The 19,452-nt window shown below is 38.6% G+C and overlaps 1 protein-coding gene across 1 annotated transcript in view; it reads right to left on the bottom strand.

The window, feature by feature from the left end:
* Positions 1–240: 240 nt before the first annotated feature.
* The window catches only part of LOC149063593 (calcyphosin-like protein), a 34,485-nt gene continuing 15,273 nt past the window's right edge, over positions 241–19,452 (bottom strand). Inside the window, exons 3-5 of the mRNA XM_089255818.1 lie at positions 10,799–10,976; positions 8,375–8,584; positions 241–1,419 (exon numbers count right to left, since the gene is read on the bottom strand). Of these exons, the coding sequence (XP_089111944.1) occupies positions 1,318–1,419; positions 8,375–8,584; positions 10,799–10,976 (490 nt within the window). The 3' untranslated portion in view covers positions 241–1,317. The remainder of the gene's footprint in view (positions 1,420–8,374; positions 8,585–10,798; positions 10,977–19,452) is intronic.

Below are 19,452 nucleotides of genomic sequence, written 5' to 3'. Positions count from 1 at the left end.
CCCTTTTTTCGGTCATTTTCTCACATTTCGGGGGGGGGGGGGGGGACCAGACCCCCAAGTCCCCCCCCCCTGGCTACGCCCTTGCACGGAGCCCTTTTTAGTAAAAATAATTCTATGGCGGAGCTCCGTAGACCTATTTCTTAATTGTTCATCAAAATTAATGATTTATTTTCATTATTTAAAAATATTTATAATAATAATTTTTTTTTTAATTTACTGTTTTTTTTTAATTTTCTTCGAGCGGTCGCGGAGCCACAAGGGCTCCACGGAGCACCGGTTGAGAACCGCTGTACTAAACTCATGGCCCACACATGGGGTGGGCTGACAAGGCTCCAGCCCTGGGGCCCACGATGATTTTAATAATTTTTTTGTTTTTCACGCTATAAATTCATCATAAAGTGACCCCGTGAAAGTCTGATCGAGGGGGCCCGTAAAAGATCCCAGTCTAGGGGGCCCTTCTTCAGGATCTGGAAGCTATGACTAAACTATTCTGGGGAGACGCCGATGAGACATGAATCGGGCAAGAAAGTCGTGGGTTACAAAAGTTTGAGAACCGCTGTCTTATAGCAATAGTAATAGTCAAGTGGAATCCTTCCCCGCCTCCAAACGAAAGGCCCCACACTAAAAGAAGGGGGAAGCATTTAGCTCAGATCGACCTCTTTTTGTATGCTACAATTTACTTAGAAATATCAGTTTAATAAGTGATTAGAGTCTCACTCGTGAATGTTTGGGCCCTCGCGTGCCACCCCCCACAATAATAATTCTGACAGGGTTCTAGCCCGAGGGCCCAAGACTATTCTCATTATTATTATTTTTTTCACACTATAAGTTCACTATAGGAAGTTCCGTGGCACGGGAGCCAGTGGAAAACGACCGAGGGACTGCAAAAGATACCTGGCTAGAGGCCCTGCTTCAGGATGTGGGGACGCCATAAGGCCCTTGTTAAGATGAAGGAGCCGCAAAGAGAAAATGTGGTCTAAAAGGGGGTGGTCTAAATAAAACTTTTGTCCTCGAAGGCAGTTATTAATTTTTTTTGAAAGAATTATTTTTTGTATTCAATCATAGGAAAAAAAAACTAATTTTTGTTTAATACTTTGAATTCGAGGCTATTTATTTTGAATTCGCACTGACGTGTAATAGTTTCACGGCTTAGTCGAGATACAGGTAGAACAATATATAAAAATAAAGGGAAGAGAGAAGAGGAAACACACATATATATAATGTAAATTTCACACAGTAGAGTTCCAGCGGGGTTAATGATGACCACTATCATAGAAAATGACCAGTTCTTTCCATTTTTTGCGTCTTTTGATGGAATCAAAGCTTCCAAGACGTTCTCATCATGAGATCGAAGTAAGCGTCCTCGTCGATGGACGCGCTTACTCCGGTGTAATAATCGATGAATTCTTCTTTCGTGACCTGCATTCGAGAAAAAATAAATCACATTCAAAATTTTTGTTAACAATCATAAAAAAATAATTATCTTTCATTAATTATGGAATTATCTTTCATTAATTATGGAATTATCTTTCATCACATATTACTATTGAAAGTATATATATTAAAAATATATATTATTTCATATTAATTTTGGAATTATCACTTTCGTCAATGCTGAAATTATCTCTTTCATTAATTCTGGAATAATCTTTCAGTAATTGTGGGATTATCTTTCAGTAATTGTGGGATTATCTTTCAGTAATTCCGGTATTATCTTTCGTTAATGCTGGAATTATCCCTTTCATTAATTTTGGAATTAATTTTCTTCAACCCAAAGCATACATTTAACAATGTATGCTTTGGGTTGTATTATTAATATATATATATTAATAATATAATAATATATATAACCTTAATATATATATATATATATATATATATATATATTGAGGTTTGTATTAACCTTATAACCCTTTATTAACCTTAATATATACATATATATATATATATTGTACATCATATTTCATTGAGGATTTTTCTAATTAAGGCATTGAGTACCTCGAGGGCTGTTTTAACGATTTGTTTGTAATTCTATGCCAATATCATTCAAACGAATGCATATATATATTCATGATACTACCACTACCGTCACATCATTGCTAACCCCACTACTCCAGGGGTAGGGCATATTTAAAATGATATTTTTTGAATGGGTAAAGTAACAGTATCAGTACAATGAATTTCATGTCAAACAAGTATTTTGGAAGGCATAGAATATATGTATATTTTGAGATTATATATACAAATGGTTTTTTTTTTTGATATGGAGTTTGAGTAGGAAGCAAATTTGACCCCTAGTACTATAGATGCAACCTTACTCAAAACAATTTCAAAATGTTGAGATAATTTTTTGAAATGGAAAAGATACTTATTTTATGATGGTATAATTTGCATATAGAAATGTCCTCTTCACTTGTCGATACAAGATTCATTGAGAGACTGGTTATTTGTGGAGATGAAGAGTACAAGCGAGAGACCGGGGTTCGAGTCCCCGTGGCGGCAGTGGTGAATTTTCTTCCTTGTAATCTTCATCTCCACAAATAACCAGTCTCTCAATGAATCTGGTATAATTTGGTTTGAGGGATAGTATTCTCTTGGTGCTGATATATATGCATCAAACTTCACATTGCTCTTCACATTTGTTTTCTCTGTGTCCAAAAATTTTGATTTTGCTTTTTGTTTTCATTCCAAGGCTACCACTGACTAGCCTCGAAACTTGATTTTCCATATATTTTTTTTTGTCTTCATACCAGACATTTTAGGCCACCCAGGGCCGTCTTAAGAGCATCATGGGCCCCGGGGCCAAGTGGTTTTTCTGAGGCCCTACCAGGTAAATTCTAGAAAATTTCAACCAAATCTAATTTTTGTGTGTCCTCTCTTCTCTTGAGGCCCCCAGTCCGTGCCCGAGTGGGCCCATGCGTTAAGACGGCACTGAGGCCACCCACCTACACATATTTCTTTGGCCGCACAAGACATAGAAACACATACACAAACAATTCTGTAATTTTGCATACTACGTACTTCGCATTTTGCATTCTATTACTTTCACCACTTCATTTCTTCCTGATAACCTTGATCCTTGAAATAAATGTAAAGTTTTGCTAGCGAATTGCATTTATGTCTGCGCTGAAGTTTTGACATGCTATCATGATACTCATACCATCTAATTTTTTCTTCCCCCCCCCCTCGACACATATATATACATGATTTTTTTTACACAGTAACATCTCTTCTCACGCTATTTTTTTAAATCACCTTTGCACATACATTTTCTTTGTTTGCTTGTTTGATCACACTTGTACACGATTTCTTGGTTGTTTGCATTCCACTAACATGATTTTGTTTTCTGTGTCGTCCTACACACTTCATTTTCTCATGACAGCAAGGGTGCTCAACATTTAGGAGAGCGCGAGCCACTTCATTGGTTTGACTTTGTGTCGCGAGCCACTTAAGTGATCTTGTAAATGTGTCACTCAGTTCATTTTCAGAAAATTAGGGTTTGAGTTCTCGGGCCACATTAGATCCGCGAGCCGTGAATTGAGCATGTATTCCTTACGGCAACATTTACATACGTATCTTTTGAAATCTGCATTTAATCGTAATTCCTGAAAGCAATTTCTACAGGGTATTTAACTGAAGAGTTGATCAAGTGTTCGCGAGCACTAAATCCGCCATAAGCGTTGAGCACTCTTGATGATTCAGGGAGCATAATGATGCTCGCGAGCAACGTGTTGAAGACGGCTTTCCTGAGCATTTTGCGCCCCTTCCAAAGGTCGATCCCGGGTGCATTCCTGATCGGTATTGCCCTTCGAGAATATACATACGTAGTGAGTCTGACCACCACTAGCTGACACTGCTGTAGTGAAGTTATGTATTGTTTGCACGGGTATCATTTTTCACATGTATACAGACTGAACACACTATATTTTTAGCTTGTGTTTTCACACAGTTTCGAGCATTAATTAATGGAGTGGTATAGGTACATTGCGCTGCTAGTTGGTGCGAAATACCGAGCAGTGAGCTTTCATCTTCTACATCGTGGTATCTCTGAAGTCCAGAGACGTTAATCAGTCAATGGCAACCCCGGGGAAAGGCTCATGCTGCCCCCCATCCAAGCTGACCAAAAATTAGAAGAAAAAAAAATATTTTAGCAAAAAAATTAAAATATGTTGAAAAAAACCCCTTTTATATGCTATTTTAATCGATTTCTATTAATTTAAATGCTCTCTCTTTGGGTGGTAACTACTTAAATTTCTTCGGAATGAAATTCTTGTGCCTCTGAGTGGACACAAAACAGTTCAGTCGATGCAAATAAAGTCGGATGGGGGGGGGGGAGCGGTCTATAGAGGACTTATCTATAGCAGGGGTTCTCAAACTGTGCGCCGCGGACCCTGACATAGTTTTTTTCGAAAATATTCTTTGTTAAACAGCTCTGGGGAGCCGGTGGAGCTCGCGGATAAGAGACCCAAGCCCTCTTGCATGCCGTGGTGTAGATAGTAGCATGCTTGCTCGGTATGCAAGAGGGCCCCGTGTTCGAGCCCCGGCGGAGACGTGATGACTTTTCTTTCCGAGTTCACCTCATCATAATATCCGGAAAATAACTGTCAGTCAGCTACAGTAAACTCTTAATAATCATGTTATTCCATGCACGAGTACATCAGTATTTTGGTAAACGTGAGGGAAGTGGGGAGGGGAAGAGACTACAGGTCCCTCTCCCTTGGCTACTTAATATTTACATATGCATATTTTAATACCGATACATGCTGAGAGAATGAACTTGAAGTTAATGACGAAAAGTATAGTAAAAAATAATTTATGATCAAATTTTCGGCAGAGCTACTTACAATTGTACAAATAAAACTTCCGCGACATTTCTCCATTTAATACCCTCAAAACCCTCTATGTTAGCTCTTCTAGGGCTCTACGGAGGTCATGGCCCTCGTTGTTATATAGCAGGGGTGCACAAACCTTTCAAGTTCGCGGGCCAGATGGGCGGCGATATGGTTTTCCACTCGTAAGCAAGAAACTGGTCTAGCTATCGCGTTGTGTGCATTGATAACTTTCTTCAGGAACCCCCTTGGCGGGCCACATTTGGCTTACGGCCGGAGGTTGAGCACTCCCGTTATATGTCAATCATTACGAATCGGAATAGGATACGAATACAGGACTAAAAAATTTAGGCGCAACAATATGCAGTACCTCTTTTTGTCTTTTGTTTGTTTATAATTTATTAGTAATGGCATGGGGGGGGGGGGAGATTAAAAAAGCTTACACTGAAATGGGAGGGGAGGCAAAATTTGTATAGCCCACAGGCGGCAAAAACATAAATACGGCCCTGTAGGCAATACCTTTTTAAGCACAGAAATACCTCAGGTATGCGTGACCATGTGTCCAGTTTTGCACACACATATTGTCTCGTAACTCATCGTTTTTGCTCTACTCATTTTCGCCCCAGCGGAATATGGTTTGGTGGGGAGGGATAGTTGCGGGGAGGGAGGCAAAAATTGATGGAAGAAATTCACACAATTTTTTTTTTTCGAGCACTTATAAGCACTTGAACATTATTATTATTTTTTCAAGGACTTTCAAGAACTGTATGAACCCTGTTTTATAACTTGAAAAAATTTAATTGGTATGTAGTAGAAAATCAGTACTCTTTATAGTTTTTGTCAATCGAAATTCTCGCCATTTTTAGCGTGTTTTGCCTTTTTTTACGCAAAAACTATTTCTCGAAAACTCTCTATTGCAATTTTTTTTTTTCGGTCCCATCAGTTTTGAGATAGAAAAGTTTAACTGTATAGGTTTTTTTTTTTTTTTGGTTACCAAAAATGGGTCCGTGGGACCCCGGATAGCCATTTCAAATAAAATGTTCATACGCTCTACTGATCGGCTATGGATATCATAAAATATTTTTTGATTTAGCGCCATCTAGGAGACGTATAGAAAACTATTATGAATTATGCATATTTAACTCAAATTGTATACAATATACAGAACTGATAACATAAGTGTAATATAAGGATTAAATAATGTATTTAAACTATATATATTTACATTCATTAATTTGCACATAAATGTGAGTTCTTGTAACAGTTGATGGATATTATGAGATAAAATTTGAATATATTAAAAAAATATAAGTCTAACGCATCGTGTACAGGTTGTTATTACGGTGATTATTTTATTACACGTCCTCTAAACGTGAGGGGTTCGGGTTTCGTAACCGATCAGTAACGAAGTTCCAACTTTAGGTCATGAAAATCTAAGCCCTATTGATAAGTAAACACTACTTATCGTTTTTAAATATCTTTTAACGATACGAAATAAGATTAGTTTATAACTTAGTTACTCTACGGTCTTTGATACTTCTGATGTTTTAATTAGGGCTGGTCCAATTAATCGAGTCGGTTAATCGATCAATTGTTAATCGCAGTTAAAATTTTTGTTGAGTTAATCGATTCGATTAAAATCTGATTAAAAGTTTGAAATTTGATTTGTTCAACGAAACCGAGAATGGAAGTCTTAAACTATATACCTACAAATAGTATTCTGGATAAGTGACAATATTTAAAAATGTTTGAATCAATATTTTTATTACACTTTTTGGCAGGGAGAAACGCAATTCGACTCAACGAAAGCTGGTGACCAGCTTCAAATTGAGTTCAAAGACTAAAATTTATCGTCTCCACTATGAACAGTAGTTTTCCCTATTATTAGCAGCATTAGCTCCTCTCCTCACATATACCATTTAAGAGAGGGGGTATCTATGTAGTAAAACAAGCCAAAGTATAATGGAAAGTAGTTTCGCGCGCGGAATCAGTGATTGATCTAAAATAATCGATTTAAAAAAAAAATCACAACTAAAGATCCAAGGGAAGGATCTCCAGAATTTGACAAAATATGTTAAGCATTTTAAATTGTTTCAAGTGGGCACTTAATTAATTTCTTAATTTACGTATTCTAACATTTGTTTACATCTGGGGAACAGGCGCATGAAATGAAGAAAAAATGCTTTTATAGCATCACAATTAATATTATATAGTTTCGACAAAAAAATTCTATGAAAACTCGATTAATCGGTCGATTAAAAATGTTTTGACTAACCAGTTAAAAATTTTAATCGATTCCCAGCCCTAATTTTAACTAATCCATCCTGTTTCTCTAACAGACTTAACCATTCACACAAATTAAATGCTATATTTTTTGCTTCCTACCGACTGTTTTAACTGAGCCAGTGGTTCTTAACTACTGCTCACCCGAGCCAACAAGCCTAAGTGGAAAGACGTTGTCCAGGACCTGGCCTGGCCACGGCAGAGGGCTCACCAAGCCAAATCCTTTATTGACCCGCGTTGCAGTTCTACATTACTGAAGTGACTCGCGAGCATTCCCAGATCCTTAAGCGACATTCACAGCTCACTCAAGTGGGCCTGTGGCACAGTGATGGAGCACTTGACTTAAGTGACCCGAGGCACATTTACCAATCACACTGCGGCGAGATTCCAGTTCATTTAATTAAATGGATCTCTCCTAAAGGTTGAACATCCTTGCATTGGAGCTTCGAACAGGATGCGTCGGAAATGTTTCAAACTTGCGGGTGCTTGTCTTGAGTATTATTTAGGAAATTTTGATTTCTGAATTCAATTCTGTGGGTGCTCCAGCACCCACGGCTCAGACGCCATTAGCTTCGTAAATGAAACATTTCTAAGAACAACTTGTCTTTTATGCAATCAGACCAAGTCTTTTGACACGAAAAATGCTGCGCCATCGCAATGGCTCTTAAATCAGGGGGTCTACAACCTTTTCAGCCCGCGGGTCAGAAAATTGTGGATATAGGGCGACCATGGGACCCGTATTTTACGAGTTGTTTCGTAATATTTTGGTCTCATCCCGATCTTTTCATAAAACGTCCCGTATTTTCCTTTACTTTCAAAGAGACTTACTCGAGTTCTTGAAACAAAGAACTAAGATTATTTTCATAACTAATAAATTAATGATTTTTAAAATTTTTTTAGCTGCAATTGGCAACTTAACTCGATTTTCACAATATGTTTGGCTGAAATTCACACTTTTACTGGCCTATTACATTTTTTTCGCTGAAATTGGCAATTTTATTTGCCTTTGACAATTTTATTTGGTCTTTACGTGAGTGTGATTTTTTTTTTGTCTGTAATTGGCATCTATGTTTTCCTTTGACAATTTTTTTTTTTGTGATGAATGGCGATATACCGTATATATGATCCCAATTTTCCCTATTTTCATGAAGGGAATATGTTTAGCCTAGGCATTTATCGTGTTGTTTATATTCGGCTACTGTGTTGTTAATACTTTACGAAACATTGTAAATTTCTGTCATTTGTGTGACATGATCACGTACCGTCCCATCAGCAACGCCACCTTCTTCGAAATTCATCAGGAACTTTTTCAGCAGCTGTTTTTCCGTCAGTTGTCCGTTCAGATAGTCCGGATGCATTTTCACTGAGTAGATGCCTTTCAGATCATCGTAAGTTATCGCTCCGTCGCCAGTCTTGTCGACTTTTTCGAAGGCCTTCTCGACTATCGCGAGGCGAGCTGGCGGCATCCTTGGCTGGAATACACACACATAAACATACAATTTCAGCAAGAATGGTTATTATTAAGAATGACAACTGTTATTTTATTGTTATCATTTTATAAAACATAAAGCAACTGTTACTGTAAGGTTCAGAAAAGAGTTGGAAGAAGGCCTGTGGGAGACGCAAGTCACGAGGGAAAGAAAGAAATTTCTTTTCTTTTTTTTGGCATCAGGAGAGACAGGGCAACAACTTTCAATTTGGGTTATTGAGAACACAATGTCCGTATAAATAGTTAACATTTTTATTTTGATTACTATACAACCCCTTTCAATATGAAACACGTATCGGAGTTCTACACGTTATTTGGATACTGTTTTTTTAATTGGAAGTATACCTCTTGGATCAAATATTTGCCAGCAAAATACAGGGTGGGCAAAAAGTCAGTAGAAACTTTAAAAATTCTAAAAACCGGAAAAATAACCGAAATAAAAAACGGTTTGCAGGGTTAGCATCGCTTGGTCACGGGAATTTTTTTGACAGGAAAACCCCCCTCAAAAACAGCCGATAGGTGGCGCTGGTACAAACGACTTAGGTGGAAATATGCAAATGAGACGGTTATAAGAACTGGTGCTCCTAATCCACAACAATCAGTTCACCGTTGTAAACCGTGTATGTGGACTTGCTGCACTCTGCCGTTGCTGGATTTGTGACTCGTCTGCAATGTGTTATCCCCTGTGTGGTGGTGGTGGTCCTGTGGAACACATACTGCTGTAATAAACGATTTGGAGGCATTCTGTTCGTTATTTGCGTATCTTCTCTTTGACTTGTGTACGTCAGCGCCACCTCTATCGGCTGCTTCTTAGTTTGTTTTTTTTTCTGTCTTAAAAAAATTCCTGTGATCTAAAGTTTCTACGAACTTTTTCCCACCCCGTACCATACATTCTGTCCTATGCCCCTGCATATAAATGCGGGTAAAATGTATTTTATCTTAATCTACGCGCAGGGGTGCAGAACCTCCAGCCAGCGGGCTGAATGTGGCCCAAGGTGTTCTATGCGGCCCCGAATAGTGTTTCGGTAGAAAATTATTAACACACGCAACATGATAAATACTTGTTCTTACCATATTTCCTTCATAAAAATGCGGGATATTGCCACAAAAAGTTATCAAGAAAAGTAAAGCTGCCAATTACAGCGGAAAAAATTGTCAAAGGGAAGTAAAGTTGCCATTTACAGCCAAATAACATTGTCAAATGCCAGTTAAGTTGCAAACTATCGCTAAAATAGCAGAAAAATCGCCAGCAGCAGGAGTATTGGAGAACTACTGCACGTCTCAATAAATAAAAATGTGTAATTCACTAAAAAAGTATATATTTCACAGATGAATATATACGAGTGCGGTAGCCCAGGTCGCTTTTTTTTAGGTTTATGTTTAGAGGTGTCGCGAGTTCGATACCCGGTTCGTTCTTGTCAGCAGTGCCGTCTTAACGCCTGGGCCTACCCGGGCATGGCCCAGGGGCCTCAAGAAAAGAGGGGCCTCACTAAAACGAGAACCGGTTTAAATTTCCGAGAATTGATCAGGTAGGTCCTCAGAAAAATAACTTGGCCCGTGGGCCCATGATGCTCTTAAGACGGCACTGCTAAAACTTTCCTGACGCAGGGGTATAAGAGAAACGGGAGACACACATGACCACCGAAACCGATGAAGTTGAAATTTGGTCAGTAGTTTTACTTCACGACGTAAAGAATAACTAAAAAGTATTAACGTAGATGCGGTAAAGAAGATTACCACATCTACGCGAGCGAAGCTGCGGGTAACAGCTGGCCATAATATAATTTATAAGTTATGAAAATAATCTTAATTCTTGATTTCAAAAATTCGAATTGTTCCGTTCCAAAGGAAATAAGAGAAAAGACGGGATATTTTATGAAAGAGTTGGGAGACGTAAAATATTACGGGAACGTCCCGTAAAATATGGGTCATACGGTCCCTCTTTATGAAAGTTTCTGGCCCGCGACTGGCTGAAGTAGCTCATATCTGGCCCGCGGACTAAATAAAGTTGTGCACCCCCTCTCTATGTCATCGGTAGTTTCGTGCAAACCACTCTTAATGTCAATTGGTTAATTTTTTTTAATGAATTTTTTTTTAATGTGTCATGGACTATTTCTACCTTTTACACTTTTTCTTATCCTTGTTAATGAATCGGATTTAATTTCGTCCACTGTTTCGGTTGGAAATTGTTACTCACTCGTACGGCTCGTAGAAACTCGTTGTAATGCAATGTACCGGATTCATCCTTGTCAAATCTCTTGAAAAGTTCTTCAGCTTCTTCGTCAGAAACATTGAACCCGGTGTCGCGAATGCCTTTCCTGAACTCCTCGAACGATAAATCACCGCTGTTGTTGTCGTCCATACGTCTAAACACTCTAAATCAGTAGCAAGAAGAACATTAAAAGCAATGTACACGTATGATTTTATTATATATGAACATTTTTCGTTCGACAAACTGTATTATTGGATAGCGTACGACAAGAATCATAATGCAATATCCTATATAACTGTATAATCACACTAGAGATAAGTAAATTTTGCAAATAAAAAAACCCAAATGCCTTAAAAAACTAATTTCCAAATTGGAAATTTCGTAATTATTCGCAAAAATGGGGAAAAAATTTCAAGCTAAGAGTTTTGCATTCACTCGCGCAAGAAAAAATTGAAATAAAAATTTTCCATTCCTATCCACAAAAATATTCCTGAAATCAAAAATTTTGCTGCTAAATCACCTGCTAAATTATTTCTCTAAACAAAAATTTTGCATTCATTTGCGAAAAAAAAATGAAATTATAATTTTGCATTTATCCGCAAAAATTTTACATTTATTTACAAAATTATTTCCCAAATCACAAATTTTGCACTCATCTGCAAAATTATATCTCATCATAAATTTTACATTTATCCGAAAAAACAATTTTCAAATAAAATATTTTGCATTTTATTTTGCGAAAAATATTTTTCAAATAAAAATGTTTGCATTCATCTGCATACAATATTTTTTTTAATGAAAAATTTTGTATTCATTCGCAAAAAAAATGAAATAAAAAAGAAATAAAAGATAAGGTAAATAAGAAATAAAAAGAATTCAAATAAAACATTTTGCAACATCTCGCAAAAAGAAAAAATTGAATAAAAAAATAAATTTTTCATTCATCCGCAAAATTATTTCTCAAATCATAAATTTTACATTCTTTCGCAAAAAAAAATTCAAATCAAAAATTTTTGCATTCATTCGAAAAAACGAACTAAACTAACGACACATTTTTCTTTTAAGTTTAATTACGAGGCCAAATGTTTAAGTAGTGTACTTGGTTGAAACTTCTACGCTGTGGTGGTCGAGTGGTTACAGTGACGGACTCCCGATGCGAGGATCCGGGTTCGAACCCCAGTGGTGGTTGGTTTTCTGTGTTTCCCAACTTCAAGGCCGATCTCCCCGTTAAAAAGTCTCGCCACAGAGAGCAACAGGCCTACAACGTTACAAATATTCAATCATTACACTTCGCTCACAATTCGAAGTATAGATGGCAGCACTGAAATATCATACACAACGCTAGCTACACACTCAGACTACTACTACTTCACCAAACACCAACTCTGACCATATCGCTATATTGCAATTTACTGCCATTAGTGAGATGGGTTGAAAGTGAAGGCGCTGTCTATCGGTGGTCGCCTCGAGTTCGTTAGGGGAATACACACTCAGACTGTTAGGTGTACACACTCACTTTGTACCAAACTCTGCCACGAAGCTGGGCTGGAAGAGATCTCGGCAACGGGATAAGTCCGGTGGCAGAGACCCTGGCGTTCATTGGTTGAAACTTCTAGAACTTAAATGCTGCATAAACCATCTATTGCCGCTTCAAAAAAGTGTAAATTATCAACATTTCACAGAGAAGTAAAAACAAAATTTTCGCATTTACTCATCAAAAATGGAAAATTTTCGCACTCGTCGCATCTATTCCGTAAATACGAAAATTACATATCCCTAATAATTATTAGAGCTCTTAGTAGACTCTCCACAGGCCATCATTGCGAGTACCTACACAAAATTGTTTAGGTGAATAAATGATTATTGTAATTATGTCTACAAATGCTGAAATTTTTGATGATTTCTTTATTAAATATTGTGTTGTTTTTCAACATTTCTGTATTCTCTATAGTTTTTTGATGCCGACTTTTTCCTTCCAAAATATATGAAATCAGGCCCCACCCTCTCATAAAGTACTGTAAAATATTCTATAACTAAAAAAATTAATGGCGGAAAAAATGTAAATCCCGAATCAACTAAAATAATTCATCCGCACGGATAAAAGTTTTTGATAAAAATTAATCAAAATTCAGAATTGATGACAGTTAAAAATTTAGAAACGATCACGGAATTGCTAAAGAGACGTTATATCGCGATGAAAATGCAGCTTATAATATGAAATAATTCAGTCAAAGGCATACATGCTCAACATGGCAAGCGGCCAAAGTGTGGCCCATCGAGTCATCACATGTATCCTATGACCTCAAACATAATTTTACAGACATGAATCAAGCGGAACATTTCTCAGATTACTCGAGTGACTCGCGACACAGTTCCAGACAACTTAAGAGGCCCGTAGTGAGGTTCCTCATCAAGGAACCTTTCCAGATCATCCAAGTGGCCCGAAGCCCAGTTGCAGATCACTCAAGTTTCCCGTGGCATAGATCCAGATCACTTAAGTGAACCACGACACAGTTCCAGATCACTCAAGTGGCCCGCGATACGTTTTCATATCAATGAAGTAGCTCGCACTTTCCCAGAAGATTGAGCAACCTTAGTCAAAGCTGAGGAAAAAAACTGAAGATAATTCTAATTGTAACTCATGAAAATAATTCCGGAAATAATCAAGGAATTAATTGATAAAAAAAATTGTATAATTGATGTGAATAATGTTGATACAAATACAACGCCACAACAGGCAAATTGCCCAACGAGGTGGCTGACTTAAGAACATCATGGATCCCCGAGCCATTTTTTGGAGGCCCTACCTACTACTACTACACCACACATGTGCCCCGCCCACACCCCCCTTCCCCCGGAACCCCCCAACGAATCGTCAAACATGCGGGAAATGTGCGTGTACGTGTAGTGAAACCTGACGTGAAGTTTTTTGTTTCTCAGTAATGCTTGTTATGTGTAGTGCTGCCATCTGCCACCAGTTTTTCTAACTATGAGTGAAGTGTTATGATTGAATGATTTATCGTTGTAGGACTGTTGCTCTCTGTGGCGAGACTTTTTAACGGGGAGATCGGCTCGCATTTTCGCCTTGAAGTTGGGAACCACAGAAAACCAACTTCAGCCGACCACCACTGTGGGGTTCGAACCCGGATCCTCGCATCACGAGTCCGTCACTATAACCACTCGACCACCACAGCGGCAAACAATATTTACAACGAGAACAGGAGAATGTGATCTCTATCTTATGACTGATTATTTTTGAAAAAAAATTGCTCAAAAACGCTTGCCAAATGTACGAAGAATCGCCCACGTGGGACGCGAGAAACTGTGGGTCTCAGCAGTCGTGTCCCGCGTCCACTCGCACAAGCAGCCAGAGCTTCACTTGATTTGCGCTGTCCTTTCGGCTACAAAAGAACGTGCTGTTCAGTGTCGAGTCGCACGCGCTACCTGGCCTTGGACGGCCAGTTGTTCCGGTGTCTTTCGCTATTTTTCGCCCTTTCCAATAAAAAGGCTTTCGGGACGCCTGTTTGTCCCGGTCTTTGCTTTTGGAATGAAATAGAATTATTTTCAATATTTTTCCCAATTTAAGTTTTTAGCTACGTTAGATATTACGCTAGGAATTTATTTTTGCCATGCTAATATTTTATGTAACCAAAGGACGCCGAACCCCCTTTTGAACTATTGTAGCCCCGTTTACATGAGCGATTTGGGGTGGAAAAGACGCTGAACTAGCGCTCTTCTATCATACTATAAGTCATATGTCATTCAGGTCATTGAATTTTTCAACAATACTGAACTCCATACGCTTCAATAATTCGCAGACAGCAGAAAAAATAACATTAGAAAGAACTGAAACAGCAATAAAATAGTCTAATCAGTATTAGCACCTGAAACGACCAAGAAAATCTGTGATGATCTTGTAGGTGCTCACGATTATGGTATTTCTACCGATACCAGTAATCACTGTGTGCTGAAAAAGTATTTCCCTTGATTGTGCAATATTTCGCGTAAGAATCGCATGACAGTAAAGTTACATACAAATACAACGCCACAACAGGCAAATTGCCCAACGAGGTGGCTGACTTAAGAGCATCATGGATCCCCGAGCCATTTTTGGAGGCCCTACCTACTACTGCTACCCCCCCCCCCCCGCGGAACCCCCCAACGAACCCCCAACGAATCGGTACATGCGGGAATGTGCGTGTACGTGTAGTGCAACCTGCCGTAAAGTTTGTTTCTGTGTAATGCTTGTTATGTGTAGTGCTGCCATCTGCCACCAGTTTTTCTAACTATGAGTGAAGTGTTATGGTTGAATGATTTACCGTTGTAGGACTGTTGCTCTCTGTGGCGAGACTTTTTAACGGGGAGATCGGCTCGCATTTGCGCCTTGAAGTTGGGAACCACAGAAAACCAACTTCAGCCGACCACCACTGTGGGGTTCGAACCCGGATCCTCGCATCACGAGTCCGGCACTATAACCACTCGACCACCACAGCGGCCATGAACTTGATTCCAAATGAAAAGGTTTCTGAAATAACAAAGTATACTGTACCTGCTCTTAGAAGGAAATAACATTGGTAAACGTAAATGCATAGCGTTCTGTGTGGGGACAATGCTAATATAGTGAATCCTGTACGGAACGGAACGTCAAGAGACTGAAATAATATTCCGTTTTAGACAAATTTCAGTTTTATAAAGGTGAAAATCAAATCACTAATCATTGACCAGACTATATTTATTCCGTTTAAGACAGGTTTCCGTCTCATACAGTGTCCGTCTTAGACAGGTTTCACTGTATTAATTTTGTTGGAATACAACGAGGTTTTATAATAATGTATACGCGAGGTTGGAGTTTGGTGTCCTGCTCACATCTAAAGTATATAAATAAAAAAATTGTGTGTGTGTTTTCTATACTACAATTTTAGATCGATCGTAGAAAAATGTTGCATATATACCAAACGGGACCCGAATTGAACGATGAGATACTTTAAATGTCGGCTGAAGTTGGTTTTCTGTGGTTCCCAACTTCAAGGCGCAAATGCGAGCCGATCTCCCCGTTAAAAAATCTCGCCACAGAGAGCAACAGTCCTACAACGATAAATCATTCAATCATAACACTTCACTCATAGTTTGAAAAACTGGTGGCAGATGGCAGCACTACACATAACAAGCATTACAGAGAAACACAGAAAAAACTTCACGTCAGGTTTCACTACACGTACACGCACATTCCCGCATGTACCGATTCGTTGGGGGTTCCGCGGGGGGCTTGTGCATGTGTGGTGTAGCAGTAGTAGGTAGGGCCTCCAAAAAATGACTCGGGGATCCATGATGTTCTTAAGTCAGCCACCATGTTGGGCAATTTGCCTGTTGTGGCGTTGTCTTTGTATTTGTAAAAGTTCGTCAGACCTCGGAAAATGCCATAAATGGGCGACAATGGTTTCGGAACCTCAACAATGACTTTTAGAATGTTTACTTTGGTTATCGTGGTTCACTAACGGCCGTATTCACCGACAGAGTTTAAACTACAATCGTAGGATAAAGGATTAGCGATCTTGAATCCTTTCACCGGCGATTGTAGTTTAAACTCTGTCGGTGAATACGGCCGTAAGAATGTGTTTCAGGCATGTATATGCCTTTCAATAGTTTGTCACTTCTCTAACGCTGTCGGTATGTGCATAATAGTTTATTCTTTTATAATGGTTTGTCAATTTTTCAATCCTTCCATTAATCGAAGAAAACCCGGGCAGCGCCGGTTATTGTATACTATAGATAGTACTTCATAATTCCGCAAAGACTACTACCAATGTTCTGAGTGTTGGCGTTGAAAGTACGTATGATGATTGAATTCCCCTCTCCCCCGATAATATATGAGTATATAATGTTGCGCATCTCACACTTCTTGATATACGCCCTTCAATCACGTATATACGGGGCGTCCGACAACCATGGCCCCCATCCCGATGTTTTACCCGTTTTTTGCGCCTCGGTGTGGAAAAGTAGTGCGATAACATTTTCGTAATAAAGGACCAGTTTACAATTTTACATTGCCCACCAGATGAGAGTTTTGAAAATGTCTTGGTTTTGTCCGGGTTAGTATTAATGAATGTCCCAGTTTTTGGCAACGATTTCCAGGATTTGTCGTGGTTTTGTAGGCACCTCATCTGGTCACCCTACCTTGGCCTCATGCAAATGCATCATCCCTGTAGTTGACAAATAAACGCGCCTGTAAAACTCAGTAATGGATTCACTGCAACACAAATGTTATTGCAACAAACCTTCTTACCAGGGGCACGTTTTGTGTGGTATTTTACTTTCTTTGAAATATGAAATCGACATTTGCAAAGATGAATCCATTTACAGCTCCAGATGAAAATTTCCTATAGAACTCCAACGCTGTGTAATGTTGATGCATTACATTCATGATGTACAAGGTGTCCCATAAATTTTTAAATCATTTAAAAATTCATAAAAATTGAAGGAATTGGTATATTTCAGCATTTCTCAACCTATGGTCCGCAACGATGGCACCGGTAGTCCAAAGGCAGACTTGATAAACTAATTCTAATTGAATGAAATAACATTCGATTGATATTAACAATACCTTATGGGATCCTAATAAAGTTTTAGATTCTCATGCTTAAAGTAACCACATCTGATGGAGAAAAAAACAGGAAGTAGCGATCCTAAATACTAATTGTAGCTAAAAAAAAATTCAACTTTCAAAACATTTGTAAATTATTGATGAAATTGATACGGCACATGGAAATGAACCACCGTAAATGAAATCGCCTTAAACAAAAATTGCATTCACTGAAAAAGCTTTCATCATGACGAAGTGACCACATTTCATTCCAGAAAAATACTGAAAATTAGGATCTTAATTACAGTGAAAAAACTGGACATTGCCAATTATCACCAAAAACGTAGCCATAAATTGACAAAATCACCAATTTTAGCTAAAATTTCTGAAAAATTATCGATGGATGGAAAAATGAAGGGCTTCTGGAAATTGCAGTGAATTGAAAGTGTAGCTAAAGGAAAAGATGTTTGAGCAATATAAATATATGTGTTATGACTATGTATAAATTATAGCCATAATTGTGATATAATTTGTAAGTTATGAAAATTATCTCCGTTCACGATTTTTGTGAGTATCATAAATTCAAATGAGCTTCGTTGAAAGAAACGGCATAATTGAAATAACTGAATAACTGATAACTGAACATAATAACTGAAGCCAAAACGGCGAAAAATACGAGGGCAAAAAAAAAAAGAAAGTAAATACGGGACATATGGTCACTCTACACTTTCTGTAAATTAGTGGAGTGGTGAATTCTGTTAGACATAGCATTGGTTCTTGCGTTGAGAAACGCTGGTGTATTTAAATACAGTTTACGAAGAAAAACCGCAGTTTTGCCGCTGTGGTGGTCGAGTGGTTATAGTGACGGACTCGCGATGCGAGGATCCGGGTTCGAACCCCACAGTGGTGGTCGGCTGAAGTTGGTTTTCTGTGGTTCCCAACTTCAAGGCGCAAATGCGAGCCGATCTCCCCGTTAAAAAGTCTCGCCACAGAGAGCAACAGCCCTACAACGATAAATCATTCAATCATAACACTTCACTCATAGTTTGAAAAACTGGTGGCAGATGGCAGCCCTACAGATAACAAGAATTACAGAGAAACACAAAAAAAACTTCACGTCAGGTTTCACTACACGTACACGCACATTCTCGCATATACCGATTCGTTGGGGGTTCCGCGAGGTGTGGGGTGTGGGCAGGGTGCATGTGTGGTGTAGCAGTAGTAGGGCCATGATGTTCTTAAGTCAGCCACCTCGTTGGGCAATTTGCCTGTTGTGGCGTTGTATTTGTATTAAGAAGTTATTCTCACGAAAGGGGATTTTGTTTTTCTAAGGGAAAAAAATTGATTCTAATTTTTGGGATCACTGCACAAATTTAATAAATTTTTGTCTACAGAGGGCAAGTAAATCACTGGGAATATGCAAATCAGAATCCTATAAACTGCAAGATGCACGATTAACACCTCATAGTGTTTCTGTTACCGGCGCTTACGCAGGATTTTCATTGTAGATAAAGAATCACTGCACGTGAAGTTGTTTCACCTCAGCCATGAATCACCGGCTGAGGCTTTACGTACGTTTCGGATACAGAAGAGATCGAAGAAAGGTTCAGGTTCAATCACACCCGCCAGAGTGGCGTGCAGCGCTCTCTATCATCGACAAAAATTGGATTTTTTTTTTTGCACCAGAAAAAAAAAGATCCTTCGCGCGATCAACTTTTTCGCAAACCGCTTTCAAATACATCAATTTTTATGAGTTTTTAATCTATTTACGAATTAATGAGAAAGTATTTTAGAAACACGGGAAAATACGACATCGTCAATTGTCGCCAAAAAAAATACATGCATGTATATGTTCAAGTGCTGCCACCAGTCTTCCATGAGACGAAACTAGTAATAAATAAATGCAATCCAATGCGAATGCACTGAGCTATAGTTTCCCCCTATAGCTCAGCGACCAAATGTAACGTCTGTTACCTGTTTTGGAAAGATTTTTCAGAGGGGGGGGGGGAATATCAGCTCATATTTCGGCTCGGTGACTGCCAATTATCACCAAAAAGAA

This window comes from Pholcus phalangioides, unplaced genomic scaffold (assembly GCF_987345545.1).
Source record: "Pholcus phalangioides strain wild (caught in Gottingen) unplaced genomic scaffold, Ppha-v1.0 ptg000172l_1, whole genome shotgun sequence".
NCBI classification, from domain to species: domain Eukaryota; kingdom Metazoa; phylum Arthropoda; class Arachnida; order Araneae; family Pholcidae; genus Pholcus; species Pholcus phalangioides.
This window is presented reverse-complemented; position numbering and strand designations above follow the sequence as displayed.